This window comes from Drosophila sulfurigaster, chromosome 3 (genome assembly GCF_023558435.1).
Source record: "Drosophila sulfurigaster albostrigata strain 15112-1811.04 chromosome 3, ASM2355843v2, whole genome shotgun sequence".
Classification (NCBI taxonomy): domain Eukaryota; kingdom Metazoa; phylum Arthropoda; class Insecta; order Diptera; family Drosophilidae; genus Drosophila; species Drosophila sulfurigaster.
This window is the reverse complement of record NC_084883.1, coordinates 21,201,297-21,219,072: the sequence shown is the minus strand read 5'-3', so window position 1 is coordinate 21,219,072 and position 17,776 is coordinate 21,201,297. Positions and strand designations below refer to the sequence as shown.

General features: G+C 34.8%; 5 protein-coding genes across 6 annotated transcripts in view; 4 read left to right on the top strand and 1 right to left on the bottom strand.

The window, feature by feature from the left end:
- The window catches only part of LOC133845025 (ryncolin-1-like), a 128,554-nt gene that overhangs the window by 45,436 nt on the left and 65,342 nt on the right, over positions 1-17,776 (top strand). The gene's annotated exons all lie outside the window — the stretch shown is intronic.
- LOC133845030 (methylenetetrahydrofolate reductase (NADPH)-like) lies at positions 10-1,479 on the bottom strand. The gene is made up of 3 exons (XM_062279367.1): positions 868-1,479; positions 706-806; positions 10-473 (listed from the first exon to the last, which is right to left on the bottom strand). The coding sequence occupies exons 1-3, from the start codon at positions 1,382-1,384 to the stop codon at positions 72-74; spliced, it is 1,020 nt and encodes a 339-aa protein (XP_062135351.1). The 5' UTR covers positions 1,385-1,479; the 3' UTR covers positions 10-71.
- Positions 5,525-7,095, top strand: LOC133844267 (uncharacterized). The gene is made up of 3 exons (XM_062278182.1): positions 5,525-5,747; positions 5,820-6,194; positions 7,024-7,095. The coding sequence occupies exons 1-3, from the start codon at positions 5,670-5,672 to the stop codon at positions 7,093-7,095; spliced, it is 525 nt and encodes a 174-aa protein (XP_062134166.1). The 5' UTR covers positions 5,525-5,669.
- Positions 9,487-12,468, top strand: LOC133844887 (uncharacterized). Of its 2 annotated transcripts, XM_062279161.1 has the most exons (3): positions 9,487-9,596; positions 9,660-10,941; positions 11,247-12,468. In XM_062279161.1, the coding sequence occupies exons 2-3, from the start codon at positions 10,267-10,269 to the stop codon at positions 12,417-12,419; spliced, it is 1,848 nt and encodes a 615-aa protein (XP_062135145.1). In that variant the 5' UTR covers positions 9,487-9,596; positions 9,660-10,266; the 3' UTR covers positions 12,420-12,468. The 2 variants fall into 2 exon arrangements, with proteins under 2 accessions (XP_062135145.1, XP_062135147.1); XM_062279163.1 differs by lacking the exon at positions 9,660-10,941 and having other exon boundaries at positions 11,247-12,466.
- LOC133843244 (uncharacterized) lies at positions 14,971-17,184 on the top strand. Its single transcript, XM_062276700.1, has 2 exons — positions 14,971-15,706; positions 16,012-17,184. Exons 1-2 carry the CDS (start codon positions 15,032-15,034, stop codon positions 17,182-17,184), a joined length of 1,848 nt encoding a protein of 615 aa, XP_062132684.1. The 5' UTR covers positions 14,971-15,031.

The following is a 17,776-nucleotide window of genomic DNA, read 5'->3' as shown; positions in this document are numbered from 1 at the left end:
CAAGCAATGTTTATTAATTGCACTTTGAAAAGCAAGTTTGCTTTATTTATTTTCACATTACACATGTTTGACTAATCATCAGCTGCCGTCTCCTTGGGTATTCCCCTCAAGCGCAGCTCACGCAACACCTCAACAGTGGGTTCAATATGATTGAGCGTAAAGAATTGAATACCATATATTCCCAAGTCAGCCTCCAAGATCTGTTGTATAATTCGCACCATCAATTGCACAAAATAATCCTTGACCTTTGTGTCATCGTGGCTCAGATGCTCCACTTCAATTCGTGCCTCAGGCGAGAGACGGACTCCAGTAATTCGCTCGATAATCTGATAGTTGGAAAAGGAATACGGCACAATAATGCCAACCAAAATCGGAACCGTAATTCCAGAATTTCGGGCGTCCTTTATGAACTCTATGATTTTGTCGCCAGAGTAACACAATTGTGTGATAATCAAATTGGCACCGACATCGATCTGTAAATCACATAAATATCGTCGCAGATAAGAAGAAGCTTTGAATAATTTCCTAATTTGTCATCCGATTGTTAGTTAACCAATTAGTTTTATAATTTGAATTAGGATTGTAAGTGGCCGAGATACAACAAATTTCGGAGCTTTAGCTCTAACCGTATATGAGATATTTTTCATCATGCTGATGGACAGACAGTAAAAGAGACAGAAGGAAAGGGGCTTATATATCTCTCACCTTTTGCTTCAAGTACTTCATGTCTTGGGTCTTATTCGGAGCATCGCTGGTCAAGCTCGTGTAGCCTTCGGGATAACCGCCGACAGCAATTGAGATATTATCTGAAAGACACAATCTCACACAATCTCAGCCTGCATTAGGAGAAGACTAGTGCATGCTCACCTCCCCGGACACGTCGCAGATACTCCACCACCTGATAGGCATAACGATAGTCCTGCTGCTCATCCAAACTATCGCCACGGACGATGAGCACATTGCTGAGATTCAGTGCCGCAAACGCATCCACATGCTGTTGGGTTAGACGATAGAGAGACAGATGCGGCATCGCGGCAATGTGAGAGTTGAGTTGGGGAATCAACTGGATGCTGGTCACGTGATCAAAGTTGCCAGTGCGTCGAATGGCATCGGTAAACTGCTTCAGCCACACAAAGCTAATGAACGAGGGAAGCAGCGGCAAAAAGTCATGAAAGTCCACACAATGGGCTTTGCCCTCGTTTTGGGCCATTATCTCGATGCCATAGAAGAATTCCTTCTGCGCCGTCTTCTGGGCCACAAGCTCGGCAATGCTTGGCGTTAATTCCTGCTGATCGCCGGTGAACTTAAAGCATGGTTGAATGCTAGCTGGCAATGGCGACGTTGGTCGCAGGCTGTTTGTTGTAGCCAAATCGATTGGGTGCATGATGAAGTATAGTAAATAGCCGCTTAATGAACGCTTGCTCACGCTTGCTTGAGTCCGCTCAGACAACTGACAACTCTGCTACCTCTCTGCTACTGATAGGGTCTGTCCCTCATTTCCACAGTTGGCGCCGGTTGTGGCTCGGACTCGGATTCGGAATCGGAATCCGATTCGGGTTACAGATTGCGATTCTCTTGATTCACTGTGGTTTCCATTGTTTACTACTACTAACAAAAAAAAAAGAAAAGAAAAACAACTGAAATAAATAAATAAAAACCCCGCACACAGGTTATCGCAATTGCTTTTTTTGCCCATAACAAAGCTCACACTTTTTCAGTCTGCCAGGCACAAACTATATAAATTATTCCTCATAAACGCAAAAGTGTGAAAGAACATTGCACAAGTTCTCATTTTACAAAGATAAGATTAAAGTCAATAAATAAAACGTTTAGTTGCCCATTCAAAATCAAAACTAGGTTAACAGCTTCTAGCGTTCAAAATGAAATTACGTTTTTTCTTGCAATCTTTTATAGACTTAAAGTTGCACAAATTTTGTAATTGAAAAATAAATATTGTTTTGTATCGTAATTAGCAAGGATAAGATTACAGTCAACCATTGTAAAATAATTAGTTTATCAATTTTAAGCGCTAAAACTGAATGAGAAATTTTGCTTATTTTAATTTGCAAAAAATAAATAAACAATTTTTGTCTTTAGATTTTCTAGCTAGCTCAATAAAGCTAAACAGCGCGGTTTTACTATTTTAATATACCAAATCAATATACCAAATCCATATAAATACTGAAATATACCATTGTATATATTTGGCATATTGATTTGAAAATGATGTCTCAATCTCTTATATAGACTCTGAGATCTATGGGAAACAAAGACATACATGGCTATATCGACGTATCAGAACAAGAATATATACTATATAAGTACGTTACATGCTAGGTTTGGAGATGCTTCATTCTGCCTGTTAATATACCAAATATAGAATTTCGTGTATTTTGGTAATTTTGTTGTATATTAATTCGATATATTTTAAGTATTATACCGCACTCTTTTGCTTTTATTCGAAAGGGGTTGCGGATATCTCACAATCGAGCACACTCGACTACTCGTTATAGCAGAAATTACATCAGACTTAGCAACCATTAAAAAGCTTTTGCATTCCGCAAATAAATTAATTTTAGTTACAAATGCATTCATGTAGATGTGTGAAGACTTTAGCTGCAGCTAAGCAATAAAAATACAGATGTTATTTCAATTATTAACAGAAATTATATTTTACTTTCATTAAGCTTTGTTTATTTTATATAATTCTTTGGCAATACAATTTAAAATTTAAATATAAATCTTTTTTACTTACTCCTAATTAGTTTCATAATCAATTATGGTCATTTTTCTATGAAAGCAGTTCGAAATGTAAACACTTGAAATTAAAACAACAAATATAGAATCAATTCTATTTTTGTTCGAGGAACTGACCATAAAACCTAATGAGGTATTACATTTGATGCGATTGCCACATTGGGGATATTATATGTTAGAGCTATGCAAACAAGACTTGGAGTCAGCTTGAAACTCGCTGTTGTCCTGCAGGCCAAGGACATCAGTTGAAAAAGTGCAGCCATGAGGTGTGTTTGCCTCTTTCTCTGGTGCTGTTGCACTGCAGCTTTGATAAATGGTCAGATAGAGTCGACAGTGCAAATTGACAGTCTTTATAAGAGTGCGCTTCGATTAATATCGATGTACGACAACATATTTAATTATAAAAACTTTATCACATATGGCAACTTCGATGCAGACTTGGAACAATCGGTTGGCTCTTCATTCGTCCATCGAATGATGATGAGATTCAACAGACCTGTGATTATTGCCGGTTCCCGAACAGATTCAATGCATCATTTTTTAAATGTGCACAATTTCGCAGTGGTTTTTATCAGAGGAATGTCTGATCCAATGTGTGATATAGTTAAAAACACGTTGAGACGATTAATATATCTTCCCATACTATTTGTGTATGGGTCGAAGGATAATTTACTCCTTAATGTAACTGAAATTGAAGTCTTTTTCAAATGGTGTTGGAAATCGCAATTGTACTATGTGACACTCATATTCGAACACAACAGTGAAAGTGTGATTTGGACATATGACTTAAAGTCAAACTTGACTTTATATCGAATCACAGAAGAAAAATTACGTAATTTTAAATTCCAATCAATGGGTCAAATGCATCGACAGCAATCAACAATATCTGTCTATCATAGCGTGCCAAATGTATTTGTGGTAAGTGGGAAATGAAACTCGAATTCGAATTCTAATTTCGTACTTATTTTTAGTATGAATCAAAGCAGCAAAATGATCTAACAGGAAGCAACAAAAGTCTTGGTGGCGAATCTGGCATATTGTTAACAGAGCTAATTCGTCATGTGAATGGAACTATGAGAATTATTCAATTGCCAAAAAATAATTTTTGTCTTGGCAACACTCTTTACTGCATGGGGAATAGTACAAGTGACATAAGTGCAAATTTGCAGTGGACAACTAATTCGAGTCAATATTATTCTTACTTTAGATTAGCGAAGCATTGCCTTGTTGTGCCCTTTAAACGTCGGATGAGTATTCGAAAATATGTCAGGCAGATTTGTTCAAATTGGACAATAATTTCTTTCTTTGGATTATACTTAATTGCGAATGCTGTGATTAAAAAGTTCTACCATCGACATATGAAACTTGATGATTTGATCTTCCGATCTATTGAGATTTGTTGTGATCAGTCCATAAGTGAGCGAGTGATTCGCAATATGAGAATGGCCGAAAAGATGATGATGATCTGCACCATGGTCTACAATTTGCTTATATTGACAATATTTTCTGGCGCTCTAACAACACACATTACTACGGGTATTCATATGGCAGACATTGTCGACATCGATTCGTTTGTGGCAAGTGATTTGCGTGTTATGGTGTCGAAAGTTCATCAACGTGAAATGATGAAACCGGGAACAATGCCCAAAGAGATACTGAACAACATTGTATTCGTAGACGAGCAGATACACGATGCACATATGAATTCACTTAATGACAGCTTTCTCTACATAATTCCCACACATAAATGGGTCCTTTATGAGTTTGCACAGAAACGTCTGCGAGAACCGAAATTGAAATTGGCATCCGAACCTCTGTGCAGCGTATCACGTATTCTTGGCTTTCCAGCTCGTCCGGCGTTGCCTTTGACCTTCCAATTGAGTAGCTTCATGGATAACTCTCGCGACACGGGACTCACTGAGAAATGGTTACGCATGGGACTGGAGCAGCTGAAGAAAGCAGAGCTGATCAAACAAGCTCCTTACGATCCACCAACACTTTTACGATTGCCTTTGGAATTCTTTACGGGTCCCTTTATATTTTTATTGAGTGGTTTGTCTTTAAGTTTGGTGACGTTTTTCTTTGAATTCATCTTAATGTGTTGGCGTCAGCAATCGAAACAATCTGAAAATGTAATTATTGTATAAACACAGCATTAAGATTGAATGTTAAAAAGCACTTGAATAAATTGCATATCATAGCAATAAGAATATAATGTTTGGAAAATATGGTATACATCACTAAAAGGTAGTTTACGTTTTTTTCATTTCAGCGAAATTTGAATTTGAATTTTTAATAATCTCAGCAGCAAATAAGCAAAATAAAATATTATAAACAAGTAAGAAAACTACAGTCCAGTGTGGTTCAAGATGCACGCTACTAAATTTCAATAAAAGCAAAACAGTGCGGTATTATTCTAAAATATACTAAATTAATATACTAAATAAAATAAATATAGCCTAGATGCTATATTTCGCAGCAGACTTTTTTGCCAAATAACTTTTTTTCTTAAACAAATTATACATTTATTATCTTTCATCGCATATTTATATATATTATATTTTATATTTTTCAGTACTGAAGTTATTATTGTTTGTACAACAAATCAACTCTATCTCCAACATTTTTAGCTAGAGTTTTCACTGTAGTTTGCAGAGTCAAAAATGCTTCTACATATATGCTTGCCAAATACTGCTTTGCATGCCATCGGTTATCACACTCGTTTTTAAAAATAGCTACGGTCAATTCATAATGTCAATTCATGTTGATATTTGTTGTGACTTGCACTTTGTAGGCTACACATATAAGTGTTTTTAGTCTCGCCTAGTTTGAATAACACAATAAATTTAAATTTAATTCGGAGTACTTTAGTTCCGTTTTACGCTGAATCGAGTGCAGTTGGCAAATTCAAAATGAATCGAATTATAAAAACTGTTGTTTTGATATTCTTAGTACAAAAACTTTCTACTGCTGAAGCTTTTATGGACGAGGTGAGAGAGAGAGAGAGATTTCCTCTCTTTGTAAAATGTGTGCTAAAAGTGAATATTCTTTATCTCTGCCAGACTTGTGAAGTGAACCGAGAAATGGAACAACAGTGTCGCAGTTATACTTACTCCGTTGTTAAGCCTATGCTAGACTACTTGCGCCAAGTGAGCGAAGAGCTACAAGAAAGCAAATCAAAAGATGAAATCATAAAAGACTTAAGAGAAAAGTTAGTTCAGCAGGAAATGAATGAGGCATTGATAAAAGAATTGGGATCTCAAATCGATTTCCAAAAGAGAATAGATAACCTGACTGAGGGCAATAAGAAATGCAAGGCCGAATTAGCGAGTAAATCTCCGGAGTTAGATAGATTAAATGTTGAAATGAGAAAACTAAGTTCTACCCTTATTGAAAAGAATAAAGAAACAATAAAATTGCAGGAACGTCTTATTAAAGTTTCTAAACAACTTGGAGATTGTCGAGATGAAAAAATCAACCAATATAAAATATTTCAAAAAAATGGTAAAAGTATTTCGAGATATAATACAAGGATCCAAAATGTAACAAAATATAAAAAAACAGTTGAGTTGCAATTCAAGGAGAGTCAAGCTAAGTTGTTAAAGACAGAAAAAGATAACCAGTTATATGAAGCGGAAAATGATAAATTAAATAGAGAATTACACAATAATATTCCATTAGATTGTTCTCCTTTTGAAAGTAATCCTGGAATTCATACGATTAGCATTCCTGGTTTTGGTTTATCCGATGTTCTATGTAGCAATATCTCGAGAGTTGAAGGTAGTTGGTTAGTCATTCTACACCAAGTTTTTAGTGGAAAGGAAATTTTCAATAGAGATTGGGCCACCTATCGTGAGGGATTCGGTTCCTTGGATAGCGAATTTTTCCTTGGACTGGAGAAAATCCATCGTTTGACGAGCTCTCGAAGATACATAGCTCATGTGTCTATGATTGACGTATATAGGCGCTTTTACCACTCTGAATATTATAATTTTAAAATATCTGATGAAAACAGTGGATACGCGCTGAATTTTAGTTCTATCGAAAAATGGCCTCATCACTCTAAATCCAACATCAAACTACATGAAGGCACGAAATTTACAACATACGATCGAGACAATGACAACAATAAAGATAATTGTGCTACTTTACACAAATTTGGCTGGTGGCACAAGGATTGCGATATATGGTAAATATTTTAGATGATTTGTGTACAGTTAATATACACATATTTATAATTAATTTCTTATTGCATTTTTTGTACAGTGGAAGATACGATCATCCTTCAAAATGCGTCCAGGAACTTCAAAGACTTACTGTGATGATACGCCCATTTAAATGAATATAAAATTATAAATAATTATAAAATCGAAATTGAAAATCTGTTATATATATTATATAAAATGCTGTGAGTCGAAGAAATATTTCAATAAAAGTGCAATATGTAATAATAATATAAATAATTAACTATAAAATGCAATATGCTAATAGATGCATCCATTTCAAGTTTTGGCACTCTGCATTGCGTGTTATATTTTTTTCTATAAATTGTTCTCCCCGGACTTAGCAATGACATCACCAAAGCAGCTTGATACCTTAGAGACTAACAGTGACAACAGCATTTCGCTGATAAGCGACTGAGACTCGAGAGCGACTTAGCTTTGATTTTCACAGGCGGAAGCAGTGCTCTTTAACAGTCGCTAAGCTGTAGAGAGCGGGATTCAGTGTAGCTGAGAAGAGAGCAATAAATTGAGATGGTCGACGAAACAATCAGAAGAATCTTTTGCTTACTACAAAAAATTCAAAATAATGCAACAACTTTAGTAACGATTGATAGACTCCAAGATACTCAGTAATAATATTTATTATTTTTTATCAACATTTTTCAAGTAGATGCTTCCTTCTGCCTCTAACAAAGTTATGATATAATTTTTCCCTATGGATTGCGGATATCCAAATAAAACAATAAATAATAAATTCAAAATGAGCTGCAAAGTTTTTTTGACATTCATTGTATTTCTTTCAGGAATGATTCACTATTCCAATAAAGACAGCGCTCAATGTCAAACTCATGCTAATCTACATTTATTTTGTACTTTTCTGTATTATCAATATATAATACAGCCAATGTACATAATCGTAAATACAGTGAAAACTCTCCTGGTGGAACAATCAAGGTCTGTCAACTTTAGAGGAAATCTTCTTTAGAGAATGCATCGCATTAAGGAGTAAAGATTACAATATTAAACTCACACTATTAAAACATGCAAACTGTCCGCTTAAGCGAATGTCTAGAATGCATAATCTTCAAAGTAAATGCAACTATAAGGTTGGCCAAAAAGTCTTGCGGTATTTTTATTGAATTTTCAATTGTTCATAAAATTGGTTATAATAATGCGATTTAAGTCAAATATGCGCCGTTTTGTTCGATGACGAGTTCCCAACGAGATGCCAACTTCATAATGCCCCTCTTATAGAAGCTCTCTTTTCTATTGGCAAAAAACTCGGAGAGCCAATTTTCACAGGACTCTCTTGTGGCCAATTTCCGACTACCAAGCTCGTTCGCCATGGACAGAAATAGGTAGTAATCACTTGGTGCGAGATCCAGACTATACGGTGGATGCAAAAAAACCGCCCATCCGAGCTCCCGGAGCTTCTGGCGCGTCACCAAAAATGTGTGTGGCCTGGCGTTATCCTGATGAAAGACAATTCGGTCTCTGTTGATCAATGATGGACTCTTCTGCATGAGTGCTGCATTCAAGCGGTCCAGTACAGGTCCAAATTGAGCGTTTGGCCATAGGGGAGCAGCTCATAGTGGATGATTCCCTGCTAATCCCACCAATCACACAGAAGAACCTTCCTGGCCGTCAATCCAGGCTTGGCCTTCGTCTGGGCAGCTTCACCGCTTTTCGACCACAACCGTTTGCGCTTCACGTTGTCGTAAGTGATCCACTTTTCATCGCCAGTCACCATCCGCTTCACAAACGGGTCGATTTTGTTGCGATTGAGAAGCGATTCGCATGCATCCATACGGTCAAAAATGATGTTTTTTTGCGTCAAGTCGTGTGGCACCCACACATCGAACTTTTTTTTTTTTTAATCCAAGCTTCTTCAAATGGTTTAAAACGGTTTGATGACTCATGCCCAGCTCTTGGCTGATGCTACGGCGCTACTATGCCGATCTCTTTCGATCAATTCAGAGATTTTATCGCAATTTTCGACGACAGGCCTTCCGGACCGTGGCGCATCTTCGACCACCTCTGCACCAGAACGAAAACGTTGAAACCATCGTTGTGCGGTGGAAATGGAAACTGTATCGGGTCCATGAACTGCACAAATTTTATTGGCAGCATGAGTTGCATTTTTGCCTTTATCGTAGTAGAACTGTAAAATATGCCATATTTTCTCTTTATTTTTCTCCATGTTTGTGACGCTATAATTAACGAACGAATCAAAACAAAAAAAATAAACACGTGTTAGCGCGTGAAAAGAGCTTTCCAAAAAGGTATAGCATGAACCGATGCGACGAATAGAACTAGAACTATGCGCTTGCAAAGACACCTATCGGAAATACCGCAAGACTTTTTGGCCAACCTTATATTTTCCTTACAAAATCCGATGTGCGTTTAAATAGGTTATCAGACCTGATTAATCAATTGAGATTTTTGCGCCACTTGATCTGAAAATGCGCATATTTAAATGCAATTTAATTCGAAATTTGTTCTCTTATATACTTTATCGAGTGCAGTTGTCAAATCAAAATGAGACGTTCTCTAGTAAATGTAGTTGTGACACTTTTAGCACAACAATTCTCTGCTGCTGCAGCTTTTATGGACGAGGTGAGAGAAGACATTCAATACGTAAAGTGAGTGCGAAATGTGAATATTCTTTATCTCTGCCAGACTTGTGAACTAAACCGAGAAATGGAACAAAAGTGTCGCAGTTATACTTACTCCGTTGTTAAGCCTATGCTAGACTACTTGGGCCAAGTGAGCGAAGAGCTACAAGAAAGCAAATCAAAAGATGAAATCATAAAAGACTTAAGAGAAAAGTTAGTTCAGCAGGAAATGAATGAGGCATTGATAAAAGAATTGGGATCTCAAATCGATTTCCAAAAGAGAATGGATAGTCTTTTAACAGAGAGCTATGGGAAATGTAAAGACGAATTAGCGAGTAAATCTGCTGAGTTAGATAGATTAAATGTTGAAATTAAAAAACTAAGTTTTAGCCCTCTTGATAAGGACAAAGAATTGTAAAAATTAATATCAGCATCAGTGAAGTTACAATTAGTGCCGATCATTAAACATGATGAACATACATACAATTTTTTTTTAATATTCATAACTTCCACCTAACATCACAGTTGCGTATGACCTCAAACACCAATCGCCATAATCGTATATAGTACACTGTAAATAAAACTACTAATAAAACTTTATGAAGCACAAGTTGATTTAAAGGGACACGTATCCTGTGCATGTCGAGGACAGCAGTTGAAAAAATGCAGCCATGTCGAGTGTTGGCATCTTTTTCTGGTGCTGTTGTATTTTGGCTACAATTAATTTTGGTCACAATTCATTGAATCCTGTCGATAAAAGTGACTGTGAATTTGACAATGTTATTCATATAATTTCAAAGTTTCATCACTTAATGCATTTCAACAACTTTGTGTTATTCGTGGGACATTCACATGAGGCTAAAGGAAGCGCAATTGCCACATCTCTTCATCGCCGTGTCATGCACACTTTCGACCGTCCAGTGATTGTTGCTGGCTGTGATACTGGTCCACTTAATCATATTATTACCACTTACAGTTTAGCCCTGGTTCTCTTCACTGGCATTCAAGATCCCATACTCAATGTGGTTATAAACGCATTGGGTAAAAATTCAATCTCGACGATTCCGATTCTATTCGTATACAAATCGTCAGATGGTTTACCACTCACAACAAATGGGAGAGCTGAATTTTTTCATTGGTGTTTGAAATACGATTTTCGAAATACGATTATGGCTTTCGAAAACAAGACTCACGATCTGGAACTGTGGACATATGAGATGTACGATGGTATGCTTATACATCGAGTAACACAAATATCGAGCAGCCTTAGAAGAAACCATCAATCATTGATAAATCAACGTCAGCTGAAGGTTGCTGTATATCAAAATTTGCCGTTTGCTTTTGTGGTAGGTCTCCAATAAAAAGTGTTCTAAATTAGTATTAAAACAAAAACACATTCCTAAAATTTATATAAAACACGGCTATACTTTTACACACTTTACTTACTTTTTTCTATTATTATTTTATTCTTATTCTTTTCAGCAAATGTAACTATTACGATTTTTTTAAATTAATTATTATGAAATTCTATTTAAATATTTTAATGAAAAAAAAGTATGTATATTTGAACCCATTCATTTATAAGATGTTGATATGTTATTGTTTACTAAAAACCTAATACCTACAAAATGTATTTAATTTTCATTTTCAGTTAAACTCTGGCGATTATCGTGATTTAACTGGAAGTGGAAACGTTAGCCTTGGAGGCGAAACCGGGATTTTGTTGGCCGAGTTTGTTCACTTCATTGGCGGAACTTTGCAGATCATTCCACAGTCAAGAGACGAATATTTTACCAATTTGACAGTTTGCGGTAGTATGATTGATTTTGGTGCTAATATGCTGCCTAGTACGAAAGTTTCCACCGGAGTTAGTCCTCTGGTGATAGCTACAAAATATTGTTTAGTCGTACCCTTTGAACGTCAGGTGCCTCTATCAAAATTTTTCACAGTTTTCTTTAGGATTCCCACTTTAAATGTATTCTCCATAATTCTTCTTATTGCCATGACACTAATCAGACGATTGATAAATCCACACAAGCCGATTGCTGATCTAATTTACATGTCATTTCAAGTCCATTGGGGACAGGCGATACCAAGTCGAACCATTAATCGTATGGGTATAGCCGAAAAGATTTTGACAATTTGCGGATTGATCTATAATCTCTATATAACAACAATTTTTTCTTGCATCTTGGCCACGACACTAACCACAGGTAATCACATGCCTGAAATTATCGATATTGAGTCATTTGTGGCCAACGACATCAGTATCATGATTTCTGAAAGTCAGATGAAGGAACTCTCGCAAGTCGATAATATTCCCGTGGAATTATCCAGGCGTATGTTTATTGCGCCTGAGGAAACACTTGAGCGACATTTGAATTCTCTTAACGATAGTTACGTGTACCTAATGGAGACACATCGATTTGCACAAATGAAGTTTATGCAACAGCGCTTGAGGCGACCCAAACTAAAAATGGCACCCGAACCTCTTTGCACTCTCGATCTATATCTCCGATTGCCCATACAACAGGAATTAGGTTTCCTGTTGGTTTTGACGCGCTTTGTTGAGGATGCCACAGAATCGGGACTGAGAGTAAAATGGATGCAAATGGGATTAGAGCAGTTAAAGCAGGCAAATATGATTCGACAAGCTCCTTACGATCCACCTTTATTGAGGGGCCTTTCACTATCATTCTTTACATTTGGGTTCCAGATTTATGCTGCTGGCATAATATTGAGCCTGATTGTCTTGCTAATTGAATTCATCTATGACTACTGGTTAAAACGATCTAATAATTATAATAATGTAATAATAGTATAAACATCTTATATAAATTCAATTATTTTATTGTTACGTTATGTCGCTTTAATAAATTTTGCATTAATTTGTGCATGAATAATGTGTTTATAATTATTTTAAAAAGCTAAGTTGTGTAGAAAACTGTTGAATTATTATTACTGGAAAATAGTTAAGTACATATATAATTTTGAGATACTTTTTACTATTTACTATTTACTATTACTGATTTGATTATTTAATTATTTCCTCAGTGAACTTTACTTGAAATGTACGAACTTTACTTGGAATAATAAAATCATAGAATATTTATCATGCTTTATATTAATAGATTCAAATATTTTGTCGATTTTCATCTTAATTTATTTCAATGTAGTGTATAAGAGATTTAAGTTGTTGGTTATAAAGGAATAAAAAGTATACTATAAATATTCTGGCTTTCGTTTCAAATATTTAATTAAAATATAAGATAAATATTAAAGAAGAATATTGTGTACAAGATTTGTATAAAAGAAAGCAAAGCAAAAGATGAAATCATAAAGGACTTATGAGAAAAGATAGTTCAGCAGGAAATGAATGTTGCATTGATAAAGCAATTGGGATTTCAACTCGATTTCCAAAAGAGAATAGATAGTCTAATTAAGAGCAATAAGAAATGCAAGGCCGAATTAGCGAGTAAATCCGCGGAGTTAGATAGATTAAATGTTGAAATGAAAAAACTTAATTCTATCCTTGTTGAGAAGTATGAAGAAATATTGGAATTGAAGGAATTTAAGCTTAAAATTCTTAAAAAATATGAAGATTGTCAAGTTGAGAAAATCAACCAATATAAAATAATTCTAAAAAATGGTAAAAGTATTTCGAGATATAATACAAGGATCGAAAATGTAACAAAATATAAAAAAACAAAGTTGCTAAAGATAGAAAAAGATAACCAGTTATGTGAAGCAAAGGCCAAAGCAGACAGCGCCAGTAAATTTACGCTAGGTTACAAATTAATTTATAGTCTATGCCTTCAATAAATAAATAAATATTCAATATTCTAATAGATGCAGCCATTTCATGTGATTAATTAATAGAAAAATTAACAAGAGAGACGCTTTGGCACTCTGCATTGCGTGTTATATTTTTCGTATTATATTTTTCTATAAATTGTTCTCTTCGGACTTGGCAATGACATCACCGAAGCAGCTTGATACCTTGGAGACAAACAGTGACAACAGCATTTCGCTGATAAGCGACTGAGACTCGAGAGCGACTTAGCTTTGATATTCGCTGGCGGAAGCAGTGCTCTTTAATAGTCGCTAAGCTGAAGAGAGCGGGATTCAGTGTAGCTGAGAAGAGAGCAATAAATTGAGATGGTCGACGAAACAATCAGAAGAATCTGTTGCTTACTACAACAAATTCAAAATAATGCAAATAACAACTTTAGTAACGATTGCTAGACTCCAAGATACCCAGTAATAATATTTATTATTTTTTATCAACATTTTTCAAATAGATGCTTCCTTCTGCCTCTTACAAAATTATAATATAATTTTTTCCTATGGATAAATAATAATTTGAATATGAGCTGCAAAGATCTTGTGACATTCATTGTATGATTGTCAATGTCAAATTCATGTTAATCTTAGTTGTGGTTTTTATTTTTCTGTATTATCAATATCTCAGCTCAAGCAAATGTCCAGATAATAGCATAAAGTTTTCACTCTATAGTCGGTAATGCAACTATTTTTCTTACAAATTCTGATTTGCGTTTGAATAGGTATCAGAGCTGATTATGCAATTGATACTTTTGAGTCACCTGATCTGAAAATGCGCATATTTAAATGCAATTTTATTCAAAATTAGTTCTCTTATATACTTCATGGAGTGCAGTTGTCAAATCAAAATGAGACTTTTTATAATAAATTTAGTTGTGATACTTTTAGCACAACAGTTCTCTTCACCTGCAACTTTTATGATCGATGAGCTACAAGCAAGCAAAGCAAACGGTGGAATCGTCAAGCACTTAAGAGAAAAGTTAATTTAGCAGGAAATGAATGTAGCATTGATAAAGCAATTGGAATAGATAGTCTTTTAACTGAGAGCAATAAGAAATGCAAGGCCGAATTAGCGAGTAAATCCGCGGAGTTCGATCGATTAATTGTTGAAATAAAAAAACTAAGTTCTTGCCTTCTTGCAAAGACTAATATCAGCAATAATTATGAAAGATTCAAATTCAGATTGATTTACACAAACAACAACTTTTAGAAGATTGTAAAAAGAATTTAACTGAAAATAAAACAAATTAGAAAATTGTGAGTATGAATTAAAGCAAATAAATTCTACTGCTAATCAAAAGGATGAACGTATTTCAAGACATATCGCAGCTAGCCAAGATGTGACAAATAATCACAAAACAGTGGCGTTACAATTAGAGCCGATCATTAAAAATGATCAAAATACTATTTTCTTCAATTATCCTATTTTCCTGCGAACATCACAGTTGCGTATGTCCTCAAATACCAATTACAATAATCGTAAAGTGTAAAGTCATTAAATGCAACTACTAATAAAAATTTATGAAGCACAAGTTGATTTAAAGGGACACGTATCCTGTGCATGTCGAGGACAGCAGTTGAAAAAGTGCAGCCATGTCGAGTGTTGGCTCCTATCTCTGGTGCTGTTGTATTTTGGCCACAATTCATTTTGGTCACAATTCATTGAATCCTATCGATAAAAGTGAATGTGAATTTGACAATGTTATTCACATAATTTCAATGTTTCAACCTTTTATGCATTTCAACAACTTTGTGTTATTCGTGGGACATTCACATGAGGCTAAAGGAAGCGCAATTGCCACATCTCTTCATCGCCGTGTCATGCACACTTTCGACCGTCCAGTGATTGTTGCTGGCTGTGATACTGGTCCACTTTATCATATTATTACCACTTACAACTTAGCCCTGGTTCTCTTCACTGGCATTCAAGATCCCATACTCAATGTGGTTATAAACGCATTGGGTAAAAATTCAATCTCGACGATTCCGATTCTATTCGTATACAAATCGTCAGATGGTTTACCACTCACAACAAATGGGAGAGCTGAATTTTTTCATTGGTGTTTGAAATACGATTTTCAAAATACGATGATAGCTTTCGAAAACAAGACTCACGATCTGGAACTGTGGACATATGAGATGTACGATGGTATGCTTATACATCGAGTAACACAAATATCGAGCAGCCTTAGAAGAAACCATCAATCATTGATAAATCAACGTCAGCTGAAGGTTGCTGTATATCAAAATTTGCCGTTTGCTTTTGTGGTAGGTCTCCAATAAAAAGTGTTCTAAATTAGTATTAAAACAAAAACACATTCCTAAAATTTATATAAAACACGGCTATACTTTTACACACTTTACTTACTTTTTACTATTATTATTTTATTCTTATTCTTTTCAGCAAATGTAACTATTAAGATTTTTTTAAATGAATTATTATGAAATTCTATTTAAATATTTTAATGAAAAAAAAGTATGTATATTTGAACCCATTCATTTATAAGATGTTGATATATTATTGTTTACTAAAAACCTAATACCTACAAAATGTATTTAATTTTCATTTTCAGTTAAACTCTGGCGATTATCGTGATTTAACTGGAAGTGGAAACGTTAGCCTTGGAGGCGAAACCGGGATTTTGTTGGCCGAGTTTGTTCACTTCATTGGCGGAACTTTGCAGATCATTCCACAGTCAAGAGACGAATATTTTACCAATTTGACAGTTTGCGGTAGTATGATTGATTTTGGTGCTAATATGCTGCCTAGTACGAAAGTTTCCACCGGAGTTAGTCCTCTGGTGATAGCTACAAAATATTGTTTAGTCGTACCCTTTGAACGTCAGGTGGCTCTATCAAAATTTTTCACAGTTTTCTTTAGGAAACCCACTTTAAGTGTATTCTCTATAATTATTATTATTGCCGTGATACTAATCAAACGATTGATAAATCCACACAAGCCGATTGTGGATCTTATTTACATGTCAATTCAAGTCTATTGGGGACAGACGATACCAAGTCGAACCATTAATCGTATGGGTATAGCCGAAAAGATTCTGACAATATGCACATTGATCTTTAATCTCTATATAACCACAATTTTATCTTGCATCTTGGCCACGACACTAACCACAGGCAATCGTATGCCTGAAATTATCGACATTGAGTCATTTGTGGCCAACGACATCAGTATCATGATTTCTGAAAGTCAGATGAAGGAACTCTCGCAAGTCGATAATATTCCCGTGGAATTATCCAGGCGTATGTTTATTGCGCCTGAGGAAACACTTGAGCGACATTTGAATTCTCTTAACGATAGTTACGTGTACCTAATGGAGACACATCGATTTGCACAAATGAAGTTTATGCAACAGCGCTTGAGGCGACCCAAACTAAAAATGGCACCCGAACCTCTTTGCACTCTCGATGTATATCTCCGATTGCCCATAAGACAGGAATTAGGTTTCCTTTTGGTTTTGACCCGCTTTGTTGAGGATGCCACAGAATCGGGACTGAGAGTAAAATGGATGCAAATGGGATTAGAGCAGTTAAAGCAGGCAAATATGATTCGACAAGCTCCTTACGATCCACCTTTATTGAGGGGCCTTTCACTATCATTCTTTACATTTGGGTTCCAGATTTATGCTGCTGGCATAATATTGAGCCTGATTGTTATGCTAATTGAATGCATCTATGGGTACTGGCTAAAACGATCTAATAATTATAATAATGTAATAATAGTATAAACATCATCATATATACATTAATTAAATTTCTTTATTGTTAATTTATGTCGTTTTAATAAAATTCGCATTAATTTGTGCGTCAAGAACTTGTTTATAATTATTTCGAAAAGGTTAGAAAACTTTTGAATTATTATTACTGGAAAATAGTTAAGTACATATATAATTTTAAGATACTTTATAGTCATGTTTTTTTTTTATATTTCTGTATTTTGTGTATTGAAATATCATTTAATATAATTTATAATACTTTATTGTGTAATTTAATTATGAAACTGTAGCATATTTTGTACTTTTATTTTAAATTTTACAAGTTTTCTTTATTAAATATAGCTAAGAATTCAAGATTAAAGTAATAATCGTGTAGCTATTTGATTATTGAAATATTTACTCAGTGAATTTTACTTGGCATACATTGAAACAAGCACAACAATAGAATCATAGAACATACATCATATAGTACTTTATATTAATAGATTCAAATACTTTAATGATTTTCATCTTAATTTATTTAATTTATTTTAGTGTATATGAGATTAAGGCTTTTACCTAAGTTTAAGATATAAAGTTGAAGCAGTAAAAAGTATATGTTAAA